The sequence below is a fragment of the Nicotiana tabacum genome, chromosome 3 (assembly GCF_000715075.1).
Source record: "Nicotiana tabacum cultivar K326 chromosome 3, ASM71507v2, whole genome shotgun sequence".
Classification (NCBI taxonomy): Eukaryota; Viridiplantae; Streptophyta; class Magnoliopsida; order Solanales; family Solanaceae; genus Nicotiana; species Nicotiana tabacum.
In genome coordinates this window covers 187162191-187184633 of record NC_134082.1, presented here as the reverse complement: position 1 = coordinate 187184633, position 22443 = coordinate 187162191, and the positions used below count along the sequence as shown (strand labels likewise).

At 35.4% G+C, this 22443-nt stretch overlaps 2 protein-coding genes across 3 annotated transcripts; both read right to left on the bottom strand.

Annotated features, from left to right (window-relative positions):
• Positions 1–459: 459 nt before the first annotated feature.
• On the bottom strand, positions 460–4267 carry LOC107789922 (uncharacterized). Its single transcript, XM_016611801.2, has 4 exons — positions 3496–4267; positions 2250–2299; positions 1910–1987; positions 460–1708 (listed from the first exon to the last, which is right to left on the bottom strand). Exons 1-4 carry the CDS (start codon positions 3658–3660, stop codon positions 499–501), a joined length of 1503 nt encoding a protein of 500 aa, XP_016467287.1. The 5' UTR covers positions 3661–4267; the 3' UTR covers positions 460–498.
• A 1064-nt stretch (positions 4268–5331) lies between these two features.
• Positions 5332–17168, bottom strand: LOC107789923 (katanin p80 WD40 repeat-containing subunit B1 homolog KTN80.1-like). 2 transcript variants are annotated; one of them, XM_016611803.2, is made up of 18 exons: positions 16897–17168; positions 16390–16520; positions 15101–15218; positions 13798–14024; positions 13617–13719; positions 12858–12928; positions 11953–12027; positions 11724–11867; positions 11407–11584; positions 10475–10990; positions 9755–9811; positions 8766–9643; positions 7854–7979; positions 7596–7670; positions 7386–7498; positions 6577–6693; positions 6394–6462; positions 5332–5775 (listed from the first exon to the last, which is right to left on the bottom strand). In XM_016611803.2, exons 1-18 carry the CDS (start codon positions 16919–16921, stop codon positions 5715–5717), a joined length of 3084 nt encoding a protein of 1027 aa, XP_016467289.1. In that variant the 5' UTR covers positions 16922–17168; the 3' UTR covers positions 5332–5714. The 2 variants fall into 2 exon arrangements, with proteins under 2 accessions (XP_016467289.1, XP_016467290.1); XM_016611804.2 differs by having other exon boundaries at positions 13798–14029; positions 16897–17133.
• Between the last annotated feature and the right edge of the window lie 5275 nt (positions 17169–22443).

Below are 22443 nucleotides of genomic sequence, written 5' to 3'. Positions count from 1 at the left end.
ACTGATAAGGCTTACTTGGGGGCACTTGCTCCTAAGTACCGATCATGATCCTAAATTGGGTCGTGACAGCCACCGTCTAAATTTTGTCACTATTTTTAAAGTTGTGCAAAAGAATTTGTTCATCTTATATTAGACAAACACATGTGATAGCAAAAGGTAGTGATGCAGCTGACGTTAAACCAGCCTTTTTCATCGGTTGATGTTTAGTTTACATATATTTTAACCCTTGAATAAATATATCACTTTGGGTGAGTTACACATTTATGGGTAATAGTTACATGGAAACTGATTGGAAGCTGATTATCACAGCTTTATTAGTATTACACCTGCATTTCTCCTCTTTCAAGATGAAGCCTAGTCGCAAAATGGCCACAGAAAATAGAAAGATGAAAAAGTGAAGGGAATTTCTGTAAAAAAAAAAAAAAAAAAAAAAAAAAGGGAAATAGAAGAAGAAAGAAAGAAAGAGGATAAAGTATCTAAGGATTATGGAAACTCAAATCACTTTTGCCGAGCCCTTTTCCTTTCTTTGGTTACAGGCTTAATTCGATGGTCCTCTTTAACCTTAATATTATGCTGTGTGGATTCCTTAGCTTGTAATTTAGTTTGTGGTTTAACAGACTCGAGAATCGGTCCACGCTTGATTTTTCCAGGCCTCTTGAAACCCTTCTTAGCTGATAAGAAAGATTGCAATGGTACCTTAGAATCAGCATCACCTGGTCTATGATTCTGTCTTCCTAGTTTTCCAGCAATATTGTCTTTCACATTGTTGCCATACTTGGCTTGAAGTTTGTCTTTAGAAGGGCGAGGGCGAACGCTTCGTGGTTTCCCAGGTGGATTACCTATTGTTGGCAATAGAAGGAGGCAAGATGTAGCTTTGTAGTAAGAGCCTCTGTAATGCTGTCGATATGCCCTAGTGACAATGTCTCTTAAAGCCATTGCTGCTTTGTATTCTCTCGTCCTCTTCGAGTAAAATACCATGGCATTATTGGCTAGCAGAAGGAAATCTCTGAAGAGTTCACCTGGTGTTTTGATTGACCAACTGGCCAGTCTTGATTTTACTGTCTCGATATCCATATGTCGCCTTATCATTTTCTTGTATCTTGCTCTCTTCTGACTATCAAGACGATGCCTGAAGACCATAGCAGCTTCGTGCTGTGTAATAGAGGTGAAAATCCTCATCAAGTCATCGTTCCTAAACCTAGATAAACCTCCTCTATGATCACTTACTGCTGAATGCCTAATACTTTGTTCACAACTGGTTAATGCTTCTTTACAGTGAGAAGTGGAGGCAAGACTGGTCGAACATACATTGTCACTCTCCTCAATGCTCCCTTCTTTGGCATCCCAAACGGTGTCTTTTCTTCTCCTCTTACCTCTTCTCTTCCTTACAGCCCCTCCATTTCCATTGGAAGCCTCTGTCACCTTGCTTGTACTTGGAACTTTGTCCCGTTCACAAGACTCTGAACGTTCTAGCTTCACATCTGTTGAGGGTATGGTGGGAACCTGAGACTCAGGGGACTGGTTTGTTCTAATATCAAGCGTGAAGCTGCCGGCAGACAGCCCATCTTTGGCTTCATCTTTCACAAAAGACTCGATATCTTCTGATTTTGTCGGAGGAGCAGGAGATTCAGTGCGACCCAATCCATAGTCTATCTGACCAGATTGTTTCCTCTCAGCCTTTAGGCTTTCAATCTTTGACTCAAGAAACCTGACAATGAGCATAGAGATAATATATGGGAGGTGTATGAGAGCGAAAAATAATTACCCGAGGTCACAAATGTTTTTTTTAATTAATTTTCTCCATAGAAATGCATTCAGTGTGGCCAAGAACTTCAAAATGCCAGGATTTATTAGCAAGTATTTGGCTATTTGCTTATCAACTTAAAACAGGGAAGCAATATTTACTAACCCAATGGAACTTTCAGATCTCTCCAATTCCCGCTTCAGCTCTTCAACTCGTCGCTTTCGTAACTCTTCAAACCAAGCACTGGCCAACAGACAGTTAAACAAGTAGCATATTGGTTAGGGCAAGGATGACATCCTCATACGCTCAATTATCAGTAACTTAACGGAAACAATGGATCCATTCCAAAGGTGAGGGATTAAGCTAGTAGTACATTTACAAGACAAAAAACTCAAAGAAATTGTACACCCCATAAGATGGATATAAAACTTCCATACATCTGTCGAGATGGTAACAGATTCATGAATAAACTAATATGCTCATGAAGATGAAGAACTTGACTCACTTGCAGCCAGAGTAACGCTTACGTAAGTCCTCGTACCTGGTCCTGCAGGCCTGTAGTTAAATTTCTCGTCAATGAATCATATCAGCATATCATAGAGTATGGATAAAGGTATGGAAAACTTAGGAATGGAGAACACAAGGTCAAGAAAAGGCAGTGAAGTTAATTTTGTTACAGTTCTATTCATTGGCTAGTCATAGGTCAGTATAGCAGTAACAGTATGGAAAAAAGTTACTACTATACTTCATGATGTCCTCATCTCTGGATAGTGGAAACAAAAACATAAAGCAACCAAGAATAACAAACATATGAAATGTGTTAAACCACAAACTAAAAAGATCCCAATATTCATTGGGGTCGCCTCTTTATTTGGCAGCCACATATTAACCAATAAAGACAAAGTTTAGGCTACCCCAACACCATTATGACACACCAAAAGCTTCAGATTCTGGTCCACCTTGACGGAGAAGCAAATTCTCTGCCACATAATTAAGTTCCTAATGGCGACCCCTCTATACCAACAACAATTTTTTAATTCCATCTACTCAATTTTAGTGGGACAGACAGCGACACAAGTACACAACCAAACAATTCACTATTTATCCAAAAAACGAAGTCTTGTTTTCCAACAAGGAAATTTCGACTGCTGCTACAAATTTTCTTTGGTACTAGGATTACGTGGAAGGGAATCTTGATATAACTGGTAAGTTACTGTTAAGATTACGGGTTCGAGCCGAGGAAATAATCTTTAAGGCTGCATACAATAAACCCTTATGGTCCGACTCTTTCCCGAACCTGCATAACGGAAGCTTCGTGCACCGGGCTGCCTCTTTTTTTTTTTTTTACTAGGAGTACATTAGCAAATTAATCACAATTAAGTGATAGACTTCTGGTTAAAAAAATGTCATTTACTTAATGCTTTGGTGCATGTAGTGAGTGTAAGTAAGTATTCAAGATACACAGATTTTAAAACTCTAAATCCACCAACATAATTCAAAAAATAAGGTTGTTGTCTCGTTTAAATTGAAACTGTTTTATTACTAATGAAATCCTATTTAATTATTCCTATGAGATGGGTCCCACAAAATCAAATAGATAAGGAGATACAAAACAAATACCCGACAAAGGACAATAATTCTTCCATAACAGAAGAAAAAAAAAGCGGAGATTACGAACAGACAAAAATAAACAAACGGAGTGTTGTCGCAATCATAATATCATAGGGCACGTAACGTAAATAAGTGTAAACCTCGGGGGTAAAGCAATAAGGATATACAGTCCGGGCACGGAGCTCCGATGCGACGACGTTCCAATCTCTCGTCCCATGTCGGCGAACAGCGCCACCGAGTATAAGCTCTTCCCACGTACCCCAATTCATCTTCCTGGGTCCCACACCCATTGTTTCCCCCTCCATTAAACAGCTCAAACAATCCAGAACCTCCACGTGTACGGCTCAGATAATTTCTACACAAAAATAATGTCCCACCCTCGGAGTTTCTAATTTGACCCGACCCGACCTGACCTGACACCAAGTTTCTCTAATCTTAGCACCCAGCGCACGTTAGCAACAGCCACCACGACGGCAAAATATCACCGGAAATTACAAAAAAAGGAGGGGGGGGGGGGGAACTGCTTTTTTGGGATCGAAGATAATGGGAAATCATGATTTTTTTTCCAAATAAAGGTGGTTTTCCTGGACGTAAAATGCAAGGTTAGAAGGTTGATTTCTGAAAAGTTCTGTTTTTTTATTCCTTTTTTTAGTGTTCAGAATTTTCTGGGTTTGTAGTAATTTTGGTTAGGGAAGAAAAAGCGAGAGAAAAGGGGTTGACGGAATTCTGTGAAGGTTGAAGATAAGGGAATTCAAGTGAAGAAGTATGGAAAAGAAAGGAAAAAGGAGGAAAATGATTGATGAAGAATGGTTGTTATTGGAAGAGAAAAACATGGAGATTACTGTTTGTTTCTCGAGAATTTTGGTTTACCTGAAATCGAAATATCTCTCTCCCTCTCTCGGACTCTGCACCTCTGCAGGACGAACAGTGGAAGACATTTTCTTTATTTTTGGGGTCAAAGTGTTAATTTTTATAAACTAAAATGATCCCTGAAGTTTAAAAAATGACGTATATCCATTAGTGGAATGATCGTGTTACACGTGGCATGATGTGAGTGATTTGGAATTTAATGGCCCAATGAGATTGAGTTTTACATACTTATACAGTGCTATATAACTGATTTATATCTACGTATTTTTTTATTTTTTTGAAGTTCCCATTAAACTTTTTAAGAAAATTAATTTGTTATTCTAAATCAATATAATTCGATGATGCCAAAAATATATATACAGCTTTAAACTTATATGTCTAATCTGTGGTAATTATTCCTGCACAAACAATAATACGGAGTAAGCAACTAAAATGAAGAAAAAAAACAAAACAATGATAACCAACTTAGTTTACAGTGATACTTTAGTGTTTGGACTCAGGTCCTTTTAGGGTCAATATTAAAATACCTTTCAAATAAGGTGCGTCATTTGATGCTCCAATGCCTTCTTTTAACAGAGTTTTCGTTCCTTCATATCTAGAAGGGTAATTCCGGAATATAAACGCATATAATTTGATTCCACTACACTGAATTCTGCCAAATCCGCTAACTCATTGTTGGATCTACCATTCTCGAAATTTTAAAAGTTCTCTAAAACTTATCTAGGAATATAGTCAAGAAAATGTTTAGAAGATCAAAGGAAAATTGTAGTTAAGCTCAGATTCTGTTGCGCTATTTTGCCAAAGGGATTAAAGTTTGCGAAACAACAACAACAACAAAAAAAAAAAAAAAAAAAAGACAGAGAGGTTGTTTCTGACAGACCCTCAGATCCTCGGCTAGAGACATTCTATAGACATTCATTTTCTTCTATATGTCCGAGACCTTTTGATTGGTGTCAATTTCACTTGATATCTAGTGTCTTGCCATTTCGAATATCAGTAAGCAACTTTAATTCTTCTCCTAATATTGCACCAGTTGACCACTGAAACTTTATAGTAAACTTGAGAACAAAATACAATATTTCGAGTTTCGATAGCAGAGAAAAAAAGGCGTATGAACATATGTTTCATTGATAAAATGATGTAATATACATCCAATTTTTACTATTACAGATACATGTACACAACTTACATATGGATACATACAGCCAGGAACTTTAAATATGTTCATGCCGTATTTGAAAGAAGACAGCCATTTGTCATCACCAAAAGGTTATATGTCTGAGAATTTTACAGTTGCTCCCAAACCAGTTGCAGTGGCAGAGGATAGACATTGCATCTCCTTCTTGCCTGTTTTCCGCTACTACAAGGTTGTTGAAAATGGTAGCAAGCGTGGAAATCCGACAAACAAAATTGTGGAGTCCAAAAAGAGCCCATCAGTTCGATAATATCTATACTAGCTAACTTCCATTCTGTTGTATGATAAACTGGACTACGATTCTTGAAGTAGGAGATTTAATTGTAATGCACCTTTTGCCAACAGACCACTTCTCCTACAACAATAGAATGTAAGCAAAACTTGAGTAGCCAACAAAATCAAGACACAAGGACTCTGGGCTTCTAGCTGCTTTAGATATGTAAGAAAAGGAGGTAAAGATATCAACTAGAATTTAATCGACAACAAGTTGCATCAATCTTGAATATTTCAAAAGTTCAACACACACCTATCAATTAGAAATCAAGCCTTAGGCCCCTGCCCTCCAAACCAAACATATTCAGACACCATATCATGAAGCTTCGGGACTCAGATCAGTAAGCTTCTATCATGGAAGTAAACATATTTCAATGTACAAAACTGAAGATAGCTGAAAATGATTGGAAATCCACCCTTTAATAATATCCCTTGTCCAATGAAGCCAGAACCTAAAGATGTTCATTACTAAGTTTGAAGTTTGTTGTGCATCATTGACTATGAAGCTTGCTTTCAACACCTTTAATTGATGATTCTCAAACATGGTGCGGCGCTACTAGTCATTTTTCTGACTTAGAAATTCTAACTGAAATCTAGCAACTCTATCCCAAATCCAGAGAGCATGAAATTGGACCACCCATAAAATAAAATCATAAGAGTAATTATAATAATGAAAAGTAAAAAGTGGATTCTTAATTACCTAGTAAGTGCTGGAAGTACTTTCTGTATATCTTGGAGATAGGCAAAGCACTGTTTGCAGCACTGGATTCTGTTTTAAAGTGTAAGAAATTAGAGACAGCCAGACATGCAAGTATTTTGCATTTACTATCACCCAAGCAGAAAAATGAAAAGTGAGCTGCCTAATCAAGTTAAACAACATTACCTTTCTTCTGCATGAAGATCAACCCCTACAGATGGAGGTGCTGCAACGGCTGAGCGAACTACCGGCCCAAAGACTGCAACAAGTTTCAACAGCAGCTCCAGGGAAACATTTGCATGCCTGTGGGAGGACAAAAAGGACGAAGCATTCAACATGTAAAGAAGAAATTTTTTTTTAAACAAGGGAGAAGTATGAAATTTAACAGTGGAATCGGGAAAAATGTTAACAGTAGAATTCCATAAAATCAAATAAGTGTAAGGCAACCCTACCACATCCACATAGACAAAACCATGAAACTTAAAGCTGCTAAACCATCTGAGAAAATCACTTTTATCTTCTTAGCTTCAATTGGAATTTGGACCAATTCAGAACCACATTAAACACTGATAACAAAACCACATAAAATATCAAGGTTTGAGAAGACTTGTATGTCATTGTTCATTCTCTTTTGTTCCAGCCTTCCAAAATTATTTATTTCCGTATTTGATAAAAAATTTAATTCCACAAGATGGAGAGGAAAAAACCAATAAAGTTATTTTCCAGAAAAACAAAACCACAAATGGCTTGATTGGTCACTCCTTAGATAATGGTATAAAAAAATAAAATAATAATCACCACGTATAAGGTAGTCATTATTAGAGCAGCACTTTAGTTAATATTTGAAGGAATGTCAAAGTGGAAGCAAAGGCAGACATGTCACAATTTTCGACGATCAAGAGAGTGGAGTATGAAGGCAAACTATTATGACTTTGAGGAGGTAAATAAGTTAATACATAGCAAACAACTAAATCATGAGTTGCATCACTACTTACCTTTCTACCTTACTATCAAGTAAGGTTAATAGTACAGGCAGCAAGCAGGAAAACAAATCCAATGTGATAATCTCCATTTTATCTACGAGGACACTAACAACATCAGCTTGTACCTGCAACAGGATATAAATTTAAGAAACACGTTAAAGTATTTGTCAAATATAATATTTGGGAAGAGGTCACGACAAAGAAGTTTCAATGAATGCTCACGGAATGGTCTGGCAACTTCCTCAAGGCATTTATAGCACCCCTAATGTCATTCCGTTCCCAAAAGTGACGAACTACCTGAGAGGTTAAAAGACTATACTTGTCAGAGGCTTCAAGCATTACAATATGACAAACAGATATCCTATATCATAAGTATCAAACAGAAAGATCTCCAAATTTCCTACGAAGTCTGCATGCCACACTGTTTTGAAACGCGTACCCAGAAGCTTCAATTACAAACAATCATCAGCTAAATGTTACCTGCAGCTTTGTCAGGCGAGATCTAAACGAACTTAGTAGCACATCATGGCTCTGCATAAGATCTTCAATAACAATATTATCATTCTGAGCTGACTCACGCCGTGCAATAGTCTGCTGATCTGTATTCTGCATGTATGCGAAAAACAAAGAGTTGGGATAATGTTGTAATTACTGCACGAGCCAACCATCATCTAGTTTACCAAATATAGATTGAAAGATTGAAAGATAAAGCTGCAATAGAGTCAGTGTTACGAGTGAAATCAGTTTTGACCCTAACTCCACCTCCATTTCCATGTCTCAACTTCCGAGATGGAAGGGGAAAACAAAGCTGGGAAGCAGAGAAAAAAATATCTTCTCTTTTTATTTTTTATTATTTATTAATGTGGTTATTTTTGTGAAAATTCTCCAAATCACAAAGAGGAGAGGGTGAGAGACTGAGACCAAAGGAGCTAAAGGTTCTCAACTTCCCACAAGTACATGGAGAAAACGAGAAAAAGAGCTTCATTTAAAACATCGTTCGTGCTTCAAAATAATCCAATTCAAAGCTTAATCAAAGAATTGTTTTGTGGAGTTCTACCATGAAGAAAAAGTTTAAAAAAGATAATATACTAACTCCTTGTACTGGTAACTCTTTAAGATACTGTACAAGTATATTATCTGTTTCCTCTACTTGCACTAACTAGAATTTCTTATGTTCACAAAATCAACAAGCACTTTTAGCTATTAAAGATTTTTTTTGGGCTTGCATGATTTACTTAGCAGTAGCACAGTGCAGGACATGTATATCAGCATTTGCACCATTACTTAGAACATAAAGGTATGTCTGATACACATAGACCAAGCAATATCAACATATCAGCAAAACAGAACCACGTAAGAAACAATCAAGTATAGGTGGCACAAGCTCAATACCAGCAAAGGGGCTGTCAATGGTTCCTCAGCATTAGAACCAGAAGACAACAAGCGGAATGCTTGTGCTTCCTCAGCTTTAGAACGAGAAGCTAATAAACGTGATGTTTTAGCTTCCTCAGTTTTTGAACGAAAAGCTGACAAACGGGATGTTCTTGCTCCGGTTCTAAACTTAGAAACAGGCATTGGGGATGCTTCCAGTTCCTCAGCTTTAGGACGAGAAGCTGGCAAACGGGATCTTCTTACATTCTCAGGTTTAATCTGTGAAGATGGCACAGGGGATGCTTCTAATTCCTCAGCTTTTGAACGAGAAGCTGGTAAACGGGATTTTCTTACATCCTCGGATTTAACCTGTGAAGCTGGTTTAGGGGATGCTTCAAATTGCTCAGCTTTGGAATAAGAAACTGGTAAATGAGATGCTCTTACTTCCTCAGATTCAAACTGAGAAGCTGGCATAGGAGATGCTTCTAACTTCTCAACATGAGAAGCTGGTAAATGGGTTGTTTTAACTTCCTCAGATTTAAACTTAGAATCTGGCTTATTGGATGCTTCTAATTCCTCAACTTCATATTGAGAAGCTGGCAAAGTACATGCATTTGCTTCCTCGATTCCAGAATGAGATGGAGGCAAAGGGCGTGTTGCTTCCTCTGCTTTAAAACGAGAAGCTGTCGAAGGGGTTGTTTCTGGTTCCTCATTTCTTTTTTTAATAAAGGTTTCTGGTTCCTCATCTTTACAACAGGAAGGTGCCAAAGGGGATATTTCTACTTCCTCAGTTTTAGACTGAGACACCACATCTATCTTAAGGATATCATCCATGTTCAACCCTTCTCTTTTTTCAAACCTCTCAACCAAACTGCGTGTCCTTCCTCGGACTACTGCCACTGCCATTTTAAACAAAGGATTGATTAGAATTCTTTTGAATTTTTACTTCAAAAAAAAAAGAATGTTTTAAAAATTCCTTTTGTTATAACATAATTTTATCATATAACAACCTCCATTCACAAATTTAACCGGATTTAACTCTTTCCTGCCTTCCAAGGCCACATTACCTGAAACATAATGGAAATAAAGTCAATATTTGTTGTCATGCTTGTAACTTGTGCATCTGTATGTGCACGGGAAAAACCAAATACAAAACTTTAAAGCATTACTTTTGAGTTACAACTTTAAACCATTGCTAGAGAACTAAAATGTCGCCAAACCAGGAAGGGGACACAGCGGCTTACGAAGTATCAGGCAAAACCAAACGAGGATCATTCAGACTGCAGGATTTGCAAGCTAATTATGATTTTTCAAAAAACATCATACATCAAACCACTACTCAGGTATAAAATAATTAAATTAAGACAATCTTATCTCCGAACGCTAGTGAAAGACCAGACAGGAATTAGGTATAGTTTAAATTTTGTTATTTCCTTCAAGATGAAGAAACCTACAAGTAGAGCAAAAATCAACAGTCCAAAATTAGCAGAAAACCTAGAAAAGAATAATAGAGGGAGAATGCAGAAGCAGAACACTGTGCAACATAGAAACAAACCTATGTTGCTCGGACTCTCCGAAAATGTGGACGGATACGTGTCGGATCCTCCAAAAGTAGTGCATTTTTTAAGGATCCGACACGGGTGCGGCTACATTTTGGAGAGTCCGCGCAACATAGAAACAAACAATAGAGCTCAAAAGCTGATTCAAATAAAGAGCATTTTAGAACTAACGGTTCTCCTGATTATTTAGCAGTGGTAGCAATGATACTTTCTCTGGCTCTTCTCCACCATGCCTGACAGCTGAATCTTTTGCCTCAAAACATTCCCTGGAACTATTATCTGTCATACGCCTGCTATCAATATCTGATTCGTTCTTACAATCTACTGTACAAGGCAACTTGTCAGTCGATTCAGACTCGAGAGTCACAGAAATCTTCTCCATATCGAATTTGTTGTTGGACAGGCGCTTTATGTGAGACGGCTTTTGTGATATACCACCACTTGCCCTGTTTGCAGTAATAGATTCCCTTCTACAAGTATCCAAGTTCTTTGCCTCTGGAATATCACGTGGCACAACACTGGGGACGATAAATGATTTACTTACTGCCAATCCATTAGTTTTTGCAGGTAAATCAATGGCAGAATTAAGCTTCTGGCTCGACTGTTTCTTGTTTTCCTTATAATCTGAAGGGGGGACCACTTTTGGAGAATGAGAAGTAACTTTCTTTATGGTTACAGGATTTTCACCTGCAAAATGAATTTTTAAATGCATAGAAATTAGAACTGCAATAAATGTGGACATGTAAATTGATAATTGTGATGCTAGATGAAGTAGAAGAGTTATCCAATAAAAAGTTGCATTTTAATAACTAATGAAGAACTATGACGATATTCATCAAATCCTTCTATATAAGAGTACATCAGTGGCAAGGTCAGATCTTCTAATTACCCAACATTATCAAGCTAACCATCAGTACACAGACATCAAGTTGGATTTGATATCAGGTAATAAATTACCCAAGACCATTCTATTTCACCCTATGAGTATGGTTATACTTGAACAAGATGACAATTTTAGAGTTCCTTAATGCCAGGTTGTTAATTTTCTTTTTAGTTTTCATGGTCTTTTTTGCTTTTAAGAGGAGGATGTAAAAACAACTTACTATCCACATATATATTCTTTATTTCTTTGGAATCAATGTCAGGTGATGTGCAGCGCAGACTTGAATTAGAACTTCTGTTGCTTCCTACTCTTTCTAGACGACACTCCACATGTTCCTGTTTCTGCTCCAAGTTACTTTGTCTCTCTGGAGTTAAACCAGCTCCATAGGGCTCAATAAGCTGACAGGTAAGAGCACAAAAGTAAAACAAAGAGTAAAACCAATGGGGAAAACTGATCTTGAAACATATGGGTCAAGTGTAAGCCTAAATTGCAACCATGTACAAGATTGACTTAAGCTTCAGCGATCAAGGTAATTACCGAAATATCTGCAACCCAAACACCAACATAGTTTTGGTAATAGGCACCACCTACAAGCTTCCCATCATGTATGCAGAGATCGCTTAAAGTCGACCATCCCATTTCAACGGAGTCGTGACAAATTACAGGTTCCCATGAATAAACCTTCAGGTCAAAGGTGGTCAAAAATCATCAGAATTACTTGTTTCAACAATACAATGAGAGCAATGCAGAATGCCAGGAGATTAACCTTCAAGCTATCATCCAGTCCACAGAACAGAGTCCTTCCATCAGGGTGAAAGGTCATTGATCGTACTCCTGCAGCCTAGAAGAGCATGTCAAACTTTCCACAAACATAATGTATCTGAGTAGATTAAATTTTAACATAATAAAAACAAATATATCAGGAAGCAACATAATGTCCGGTCTCATAACAAAGAATAATATGTACCAGTATCAATAATGCCCAGAAAAGAAATTATACAAGCAAGAGAATTTTTTTCAGATAGCCAGTTATTCTTGGTTCTACACCTGAGAAGAACACCGCATTCAATTGACCAGTAAATAATTTAGAGTGGGAATCAAGTCTAATGGCTTCAGCCCACCTATCCTTCTAATGCACCCAAGAGTAAAATGAAACATAAGGGGCACAAAGACAGCAGGAAATATTTCTAACAGGTAGATATCCCAAGACATTATGTATCCTACAGTCTCTTCCGATCATCCTCTGAGAGACATGGTAGAGAAGCTCGCATGAGATAACCATTTAGATCTTATATTGCTTATCCAAGAAAGAACCTCATAGTTATGCTCACTAAATAACTGCTTCAATCAATTCATGTAGTTTAACCAAGTTACTGGTGCTAAATCATGTTTGTAACAGCAAAATAAAAGAATATTTAATTTAGTTATATGAGCATTTTGATACAAGCTCATAACAGAAAAGCTAACAAGAAGGCAAACACCAAAAGGGAAATAAGTTTTAGGGGTATGTAGTCAGAGTTACTTCAAAGTATGAAATGTAAACAAATATCTCGATATGATTTAACAACCAACAAGCACACAACTAAGAATACCTTCCAAGATCTTGCTTTCACAAGGTGTAAATTTTTCCTTTTTAAAGAATAAAAAGTTGAAAGAAAATGGCATAGATACCTCGCGTCTGGTAGATCCAATCAATTCAAATGTTTCCAAATCCCAAAAGTTTACAGTACGGTCCGCAGAACCTGAGAACAACTCAAGTGTTGAAACAAGATCACATGGTAAGAGCTGGAAAAAGAAAGTATCTTTATTTGGAGAGAGACTAGGTACAAAACTTTATTGAGATTTGAGAATAAAATATTTGATCCTGTTGAACAATACAATCTTATGACGGATCTGGTTTAAAAAAACCATCATAAATGGACCATAACAAGATTTTCCTTATAATAGATGGAGAGCTAAAAAAAAAAGTTATAACCATTTTCAACTCTCAAGTACACCACCACTTCCCAAATTGTTTTGAAATTCTCATAATCTGACCAATGAAACAGTGAAACAAGCCCTATTGCTTCTTAAACACGCACCTTCTTCCTGTGATTCCTTTATTCATCTAAAATTGACCAGATTTTCATTTCCTATCGAAGGTTAAGCAAGTACAAGTATTTATGACAAAGGAAGGCAAGAACCCAGAGCCTTTTGGCAAGCCGATAAAACTAAGTGGTACATTAACCACTAAAGTAATGATAATGGATCCTATTTTTAGAAGATGTAGAATCACAACTGGAATTTGAAATAAACCAAAAGAAAGGTTAAGGACAAAGGTAAGGAGAATCATCTACATCAAAAGAAAAAGGTAAGGGAAAGAAGAAAGCCAGACAAGAATTTGTTCAGAGAACCAATTCTATGATCGGGCACAGAATTTTAAAAAAGTACCTGTTGCCAGAAGAAACTCAAGTGGATGAAAATCTATAGATCGAACATGCCCTTCATGGGACTTGAAATCATGCAAGAGCTTTCCAGCTGTTAGGTCCCATACCTGACTAACAATAAAGGTTAATACTCTAGCAAAAAAGAGTCTACTAATGTCACATCTTTTTGCCAACTTAGGAATTACCTTCACCACATTGTCAAATCCACCAGAAACCACCCAGCGGCCATCAGGAGAGAATCTAATGGTACTTATTCCTCGAGTGTGACCTTTGTATGTATGGATGCACCCTTTCTTTCTTATATCCCATAACTTAAGATTAGTGTCCATAGATCCAGATGCAAAAAATTCACCAAAAGGATGGAATTCACAAGCCGTGCAATACGATCTGTGTCCATTAAGGGTGCGAACCACTACACTTCAAGAACATTTACCAGATTAGAAGTCAAACTAGACATAACTTGCTCATCTAAGAAATAACATCACATAATTTAGTTAATAAGCAGATAATTCAACGCTTGAATACGTTCAGTTAAGTATGACTAATATCAATCCTGAAATCATAAAGCAAGTTTCTTGTCTAAACTGAAGATCCACATAGATGCTCTTTCAGTTCCATATGAGTTGATTCATAAATACATGACCATGCACCAAGTGTTAATCGCAATTAACTGTACAGCATAACATCGTGAAGCAGTTAACTTTCTACTTGCATAAGCAATCAAATCAACAAGTTGTTTTACGTAAAAAGCCGTTTACTCCCGTCAAGATGCACGCTTGGCTCATTTACACTAAAATCATTGGGCCAACTAGCCAAGGCAACTTTAGCTGATGCTTTCTCATAACCTAAGTTGCTCGGACACGGGTGCGGGTCTAGAGCTCGGATCCTTCGAGATGTAAATTCTAAGATTCGGGGATACTGATACGGGTGCAGGGATACAGATACTGATATGGGTGCGGGGATCTGGCTAAAAATAATTCAAAAAAATAAAAATATAAAAATATCTCTAAGTTATGAGAAATTTTGGGGAATACTTGCGTATAGCTTGTAAAGTGTGGATTTCTTTTCAATTCTCACGTTTTAGATAAGTAAAAGATTGATTTCCTAGATAAGGTATGCTATTTTCTTCAATTTTACCCTAGTTTTGGCTCTGATTTCGGGAATCAAATTGTATCTCGTGTCGAATGTTTCCGTTAGTTGTGGTCAAAGTACCCAAAATTGTTTGACCAGATCCGGCATGGATCCCACACCCACACCCACACCCATACTAGTGTCGTGTCGACACGGGTGCGGCACCTAAACTGCCGTGTCGGAGCAACTTAGCTCATAACTATAGGTCTAGCAGGTACTTAATATGTAGGCCAAATGCTTAGAGGATAACACATCAAAGTCATCAAATAAACATTTAGAGCACATTCACTGCAACACTTAAAGAGTAAAGCTAGTTCAAACTACAAAATATAGAGTTAAAAAGAAACATCAACTTACTTTTTGTTTCTTCCAGATCCCATAGCTTTATTACACCTGATGAAGATCCAGCAAGCACTAGAACCTCTGCTGAGTCAAAAGCTACAGATTCTACTGGACTCGTGTGACCACTTAGGCTCTGCACAATTGTACAAAGGCAGACCTATTCAATCTCAGATAACTAAGTGAATTAAGATAAATAAAAATAAGATCATGTAGCAGTCACCTCTTAACATCACAGTCAGTCAACAAATAATTCCATGCATTGATAGTTAGATGAATTACCAAATCACCAGACACTCGAAAGGTTTACAGTTTCCATATATTTTTTCTTTTTTTTCAATGAGGGATGTGTCCGGGCTAGTTTGCGCGCACCTCAACTATTCCACCAGGTACCTGCTACTTACAACAAGCAAAGGTACCAGGTAACAACTCACAATCTCGGCTTAGGCAGATGAGAAGAAATCACCTACTCCCTATGTTTCAATTTATGTGCAAAGTCTGGATAAACACGGAGTTTAAGAAAGAAAGGATGACTTGAATGGTCATAAGCATACCATAACATTTGTGTAGCTATAAGACATTTGAAACTTGTGCTCATAAACATTACATAACATTAGTATGGTTATAAAAGCTTCTCATTAAGGCTAAGATGGGAAGTGAAATTAATTTGTTGTCAAATTTAGAAAGTTGTCATTCCATTTTAACAGACAAAATAAGAAATGTTGCCACATAAACTGAAAGGAGGGAGAAGTATCTTTTGCCTCTGCTGGGATATGCTATATAGTTGCATTCTTTGTTATAGCACAGGTTGTAACCAACACATTAGTAAGACGAATGAATGAAAAAATTCGGAAACATGTGGTCCACATGTTTCATGTTTCGGATCATTCAAAAGAAACTGCAGGACTCTGGCATTTTCAAGCTGCAGCTCAAAACTCAACTGGTAAAGACTCTTATAAGGCATCAATAAAGGAACAATGTAATGTCACCTCACTTAGAACTAAATGGCAACACTAACAATTTCGAAAGTTCCCTTCCCCGTCCAAATTGCACACGTTATGCTTGATTCCTCAATCATCACTCATTCTAATTATCTAGACTAGGATTCAACAACAAAAGCAGCAGTAACTCTTCCAGCATAGAAGGCATAATCACAATAGATCACCCATTTACTGCATTTTGCATTTGAATTAAAAATTCATAGATAAAGAAATATCTCATTGTTAAAGCAAACTCAAATATCCCAAATAAGCAAAACAACATTTCTCAGGAAAGTGAACTAGAAAAGATGGAAGTTTTGAACTCACGGCCGTGGATGTTGGTTTACCAATGGACCAAAGATTCACAGTTTGATCATCTCCACCAGTGAGAAACTGCCTACGTGTCTTCTTCCCAAATCTTAAACAGTTTACATTCCCCGAATGCGCCACAAATTCCTCTATATTCCATATTAGTCAAGTATCACAAACAACAGATGACGAAAAATTAAAACTTCTTCACATACTTGAAACTAAAAGAAAAAAGAAAAAAAGAATTACCCATTGAAGTTCAAAATATGCACCTACAACACCAAACTATTAGCTCAATCAAAAAGCATAGGGGAAAAATCAGAATTTATTAATATCAAACAAATTCAAAATTTTGAAGAAAAAAAAGATACTAAATTCCTCCTTCAATTTTCAGCTACTTACTACTATATAGCTTTGTATAATATTCTCAGATCAAATAAAAATAATAACATCACAGTAAGATTCAAATTTGAACCGCATTTAAGTAAGGAAGAAAAACCGAAGAGAAAAATTCAAAAAGGATACGTAATTTGTAGCCACGTTTTGCCATTTCCGTACAGCAAATCGGAAAGGTCGGTACGAGATTGGAGCACCGACAAATGGCGTCGTAGCGGTGGACGGCGAAGAGAAGAGTTCCGTTATGGATGACAGAGAGGAAGGAAGAGTGAGTGGAAAATCCACAGAGAAAGTTAGGAATCAATTTTGTCTGAGGGAAAAGGAAAAGCAGCTAAAAAGGGAAAGGGAAAGGGAAAATTCACACAACGATTTGAAGAAAGAAGAAATATTGTAGTTTTTACAAACTTCTGTGGTACCCCTTCGAAAGTATAAAGGTAAGATTCAAACAACAGTCACTCCAGATTTACTACTATAATTTTTAGTTTTTTACTGTTCTCTGTAATTATAAATATAAATTTCTCCCTGGGATTTTAGGGAAGAGAGGGTTTGGGTAGCATCAAAATTTTGCTGATATAGAATGAATATAAAATAATTATTCTTATTATAAATGCAGAAATATTTAGAGATACCGTAAAATTCAGAAATCGGTAAATTGTGAATAGTTGTTGTGATACAACAATTACATTTACGTGGTAAAAACTTACCCACACCGGGTGTTTACACCAAACCAATAGATATATGACATGTGTTTTGTATATGGACTTCAATCATTTAATCATGGTAAGTTATATGCATTTTAATTAATTAAATTAATTAATCATGGTGAGTTAATATAGTTTGGTGTAAATAACCGGTGCGGGTAAGTATTTACCCCATTTACATCCCCTCTCATCCCAAAAAGAATTTAAGAAAAAAGGAAGAGGGAAAAAAGAAGAAACGAAACCCCTGATGTTAGATCTGTTTGGATAAAATTTTCAGACTAGGATTTGTTTATTCTCATTTTTTAACCGGAAGACATGTGATTTTAACATTATTTTCTGGTATACAATTATTGCAGAATCTTTGTTTTTCAATTTGAATTAAAAATTGTTAGTTGTATTGACTTGTCCAAACATTCTAGCCACTAACAAAACCAGCTTTGGTGGTCAAGGACCATTTGTCCCCTTTTAACGTTTCTTTATCGTTTTTGGTCTTTAATATCGAAAATATTATTTTGAAAAATGTAGAAACACGTAAATGGTAGGTGGAATTTCATTTTAGTGTAATAAAAATTTATATTTTATAATAAAAAGATAGAATATATTAAATAAATAATTGAATCAGTGAGCAAGTTACCCAATTGAAGAATAACAACTGCAGCCTGAAATTTTTTCAAAAAAAAAAAAGAATAACGAATACAATAGTAGTCTTTAAGAAGAATAAATATTTGAATTGAATTAGCAGACAAACTTCCTATATCATCCTTTACCTACCAGAAGAGAATAAATAAATTGGCAATATTTCATATAGGAAATACGTAATTTGCGCCTCTAAAGACAATGGAGGGAACAGAGATTTTCTTAATATTTGAGAGTTTAAATAATTATGAAGAAGTACTTTAAGACCTAATTTTTGTTAAGAAAGCAATGTAATGTATATTAGATGTTCGGTTAAGTTTTGTCTTTATCAGAAAAATATCGTTTTTGAGCTTTCAAGTCAACTTTAATAATAAATTAAAATACTCATAGTGTAATTAGATAGAGGCAATTCAACAAACTCATAATCAATTACGTTGATATTTTTCTTTTTAATTTCTTTTAAAAATGAAATAAGATAATCAATTACGTTGATATTTTTCTTTTTAATTTCTTTTAAAAATGAAATAAGGAAGTTCGAGATAAGAGAAAGAGAGAAAAAAAGATCAGGTGAAAATTAATGAGATGAGGGTATTCAAGAAATGAGAATGAAAAAAAAAAGAGAGAATTGAAACTTATATACTTGGAAAATATAAGGTTACAATTGTTTCAATAAGCTACTAGCTGTAAACTTCTGACTTAGACATAATTCGAACCATATATATGTTCCTAATAAGAGAAAATAATATTTAAAAAGTTATCGTGACCTTTAATTATCAATTAAAAATAAAATTAGTTATTGAGTTTGGTAACTGCACTATGTATATTTTTCATGTCATCTTTATCGGAAGAGGATTAATAGCCTGTTTTGCCAAGCTTATTTTTGGCCAAAAGTGTTTTTTTTTTTTCAAAAGCACTTTTGACCTCAATTTGAGGTGTTTGGCCAAGCTTCTGGAAGGAAAAAAAATGCTTTTGAGGAGAAGCAGAAGCATTTTTGGAAAAGCAGAAAAAAATAGTTTCTCTCCAAAAGCACTTTTTTGAGAAGCACTTTTGAGAAAAATACACTTAGAAACATTTTTTTAAAGTTTGGTCAAACACTAATTGTTGCTCAGAAGTGTTTTTCAAACTAATTAGTCAAACACAAACTACTTCTCACCAAAAGTACTTTTGAGAAAAGCACTTTTAAACAAAAATAATTAAAATAAGCTGATTTTTACAGTTTGGCCAAACGGACTATTAAGTGGTGAACGGTCATTGTCAACCCCATTAAATTAATTACTAATACAATCGAAATGATCCATTGATGCATTTGACTTCTTTTTGAATAATTGCCTCGAGATTAATGCCTAATCGCTAAATAATCTGCAGATATCCCAAATTGTGGTAGTCTACCAACTTTGTAAAAAAATGTTGTTTTAGTAGAATATGATCGTTATTTCTAGTAGTTAAATAAAATAAAATATAGGTTCACCAGTTCTATGGCTAAAGAAATAAACTTTTACCATCACTATTGTTGTCATCATTAGGACAATAATTATGGGATTTTCCATGCATAATGTTATAGCCAATAGAGAGGGTGAACTATTCTTAGTGCAATTATTATAACTTGCTAAGAAGTAAGAATAGGTATGGGGCATTGAAACCTCTTAGACTTGAAGTAAAAGGAAGCAAGGAACAAAACTAACTTATGAGTTATGACTGCATTTCTAAAACACAATAATTCATTTAACTACTTAATTCCAAAAGTATGAATTCTTGATATTACCAACTGGTATAAGAGTTTGACGCATATGAATTATTTGGTAGGAGAGATTAGAGATGTAAGATCAATTCGTTGTGCTCTGCGGAGGGTCTGTTTCCTGTCTTCCAGGACGCTAATCCACTCATGGATGCAGCTATAAGTGCAGGATCGATGGGAGGCACAAAAAGCATCTACGGCACGAATTATATCAAACAAAATTATAGATGAGATTTAATGTAGATCTAACATTTAATTGTAATACAAAAAAGATTGAGAATAATATTTCAAAGTTAGATGAAATTGCAAAGCAAGGCAATTATTGATTGTAACAAAATCTGAGTTAATGTGTTGTTGCCTGCTTCTTTGGAGGTTTCATGATAGTTGATCATCATGCTTGTGAATGTTCATTGTATCACCTTTTAATGAATTGCTTTTCACTGTGAACAATGTGCCATGTTCCCTTACCATTATCTTTTCTATTTTTCATTTTGTCATATCAATGTTTTTTAGGCCAGTTTTGCCCACTGCAATTATTTCGTCAGAGTATTTGTTATTTTTTTATCAGTACATGCCCGGTGTAACTTTTGTCCACCAAAATTTAGATATTTTGGAAAGAAATTACTACTATATTTTTTTTGTCTATATTGGAATTCTAAGACCATCTCCAACTCAACATCATCTTTGACGCAAATACTATTTTGGTGCAAGATTTGATGTTTTGGTGCTCCAACCCAACACCATTTCTTGCACCATATTGGTATGTAAATAGTGTTACATCAAATTTAGTGTAACACTAATCATCAACACTATTACTATTCATCAATATTTTATTATTGTCTGTTATTATATAACACTTTTAATTTAACATATTATAAATTTTGTAATTACATATACTTTTAATGCAATATCTTTATAATATAAATTTACATCTTAATTTTGGTACATAATTTTTATAAATTAATTTTCATATATATTATTTTTATATAAAATTGTAAGTTAATTTTATTATAAGTTATAATTATATAAAAATATATAACCATCAAACAAACGAAAAGTGCAAATCTAAAATATAATATGTTGTTAATAAATAACACAATGTTCACTAAATAACATAAAAATAAATATTTAATACAGTAGTAACTGACATAGATTATAATTAAAATTATATTAGATAACATAATGGGATGAGAAAATTATAACAATAATCTAGTACTCTGGTAGGTCGCTTCCAGATCCACCAATATCATTAAAATATTGAGTGTATGATGTGGGTTATTATTTAGCTGACGGTGTATATCCAAAATAGTCTACTATTGTGAAAACTATTCGTGAGCCACATTCTCTAATGTTTTGTACTTCAATACCACACAAGATGGGGGGGTGATTTGTGTGGTGGCCAATTTTTCGCTTAAACTTCTTATGGAAGGACCTGGTTCTTCTATGTGTTCCTTCTGCTACTGTTGCGGAATAATAAATGTAGAAAGTAAAGAACATAAGTATTTTTACGTGGAAAACACCCGACTCAAAAGGTGAAAAAACCACGACCTACTACTCAGTAGGATTTTCCCCAACATTTCACTAAATCACTGAGCCAAAACAGCATCTACAAAACTCTTTGTAAACCTAAAGATTACCTCTAATCCCGTTGTAGCACACAACCTCTAACTGTTGCGACAACTTCCAGTTAACTCTAACTTGAATACTCTGAGTACCTATTACTATTGCCTCTAGATAAATCTGAAAGGTACAATATAAAATACCTGCTACAATTGAACAAGAAATAAAGAAAGACACAAAAAAACTTTTTATGGAGCTAGTTCTTCAATCTGGTTCATATAGCTTCAGGTTTGCACACTTGAATCACACACGAACTGCTTGCAAAAAGCCTTGCTATTTTGCTCTCAATTCACATTTAACTTCTGCGTTTTTGTGCAACACATGTAATGTAAGAACATCCTGCAATTTATAGAGTCAGTAAATGAAGAAATAACTTGAGTTCTGATGCAACTCTTCCTTAGTGGAATAGTTCTAGTTTATTTCAACTTCTAACTCCTTCCCTATCTTGGATAGTGTTCTCTTTGATTAAGGAGTCCTTCTCCTTATCAATTACGCAATCTTTTTCGATCAGGAGATTTTAAATACACCAATTTAAGCTTATCTCCTTCACGTGCATCCCACATGCTCGAATCTGCCCGTTTTTGTGCACTTGAGGGATGGACATGGTTCATGCCTAAGTTCCTTTGTCAGTATTCAAAACTAACCTTTACTAGGGCCAACAAATTTTCCCTTTTTGATAATGACAAACTTTGTGCTTTTCATAAGCTTAGGTCATGTTTCAACTCAGCCCAACATCAACATAATGTTAGAAATATTTTTTCTTTTTATCACTTATCATCAAGAACCAGGTACATTAGGTTATAAACATCACTGTTCAAAGTGTAAACATCACTTGCTTAAAGCACAACTTTTTTCCCCCTTTTGGCATAATCGAAAAGTTGCATTAAAAATATAAGATAACCAAATTTTAAAGCTTACTCATGTCTACTGGGGCTACTTCAAATTCAATCATGGATTAATTATCATAGATCAAGCTAAGAATTT

What these genes read in the sequence shown, in the direction of transcription:
- LOC107789923 (XM_016611803.2), bottom strand. Translation starts at nt 16,921, where the DNA reads ATGGCAAAACGTGGCTACAAATTAC. An exon ending in GATTTGACAATGTGGTGAAG is followed by an intron (nt 13,720 to 13,797) that starts GTAATTCCTAAG and finishes ATTGTTAGTCAG; the next exon opens with GTATGGGACCTAACAGCTGG. An exon ending in GGAAGTTGCCAGACCATTCC is followed by an intron (nt 7,499 to 7,595) that starts GTGAGCATTCAT and finishes ATCCTGTTGCAG; the next exon opens with GTACAAGCTGATGTTGTTAG.
- LOC107789922 (XM_016611801.2), bottom strand. Translation starts at nt 3,660, where the DNA reads ATGGAGGGGGAAACAATGGGTGTGGGACCCAGGAAGATGAATTGGGGT. An exon ending in CTTATTGCTTTACCCCCGAG is followed by an intron (nt 2,300 to 3,495) that starts GTTTACACTTAT and finishes ATTTAACTACAG; the next exon opens with GCCTGCAGGACCAGGTACGA. An exon ending in AAGCGTTACTCTGGCTGCAA is followed by an intron (nt 1,988 to 2,249) that starts GTGAGTCAAGTT and finishes TCTGTTGGCCAG; the next exon opens with TGCTTGGTTTGAAGAGTTAC.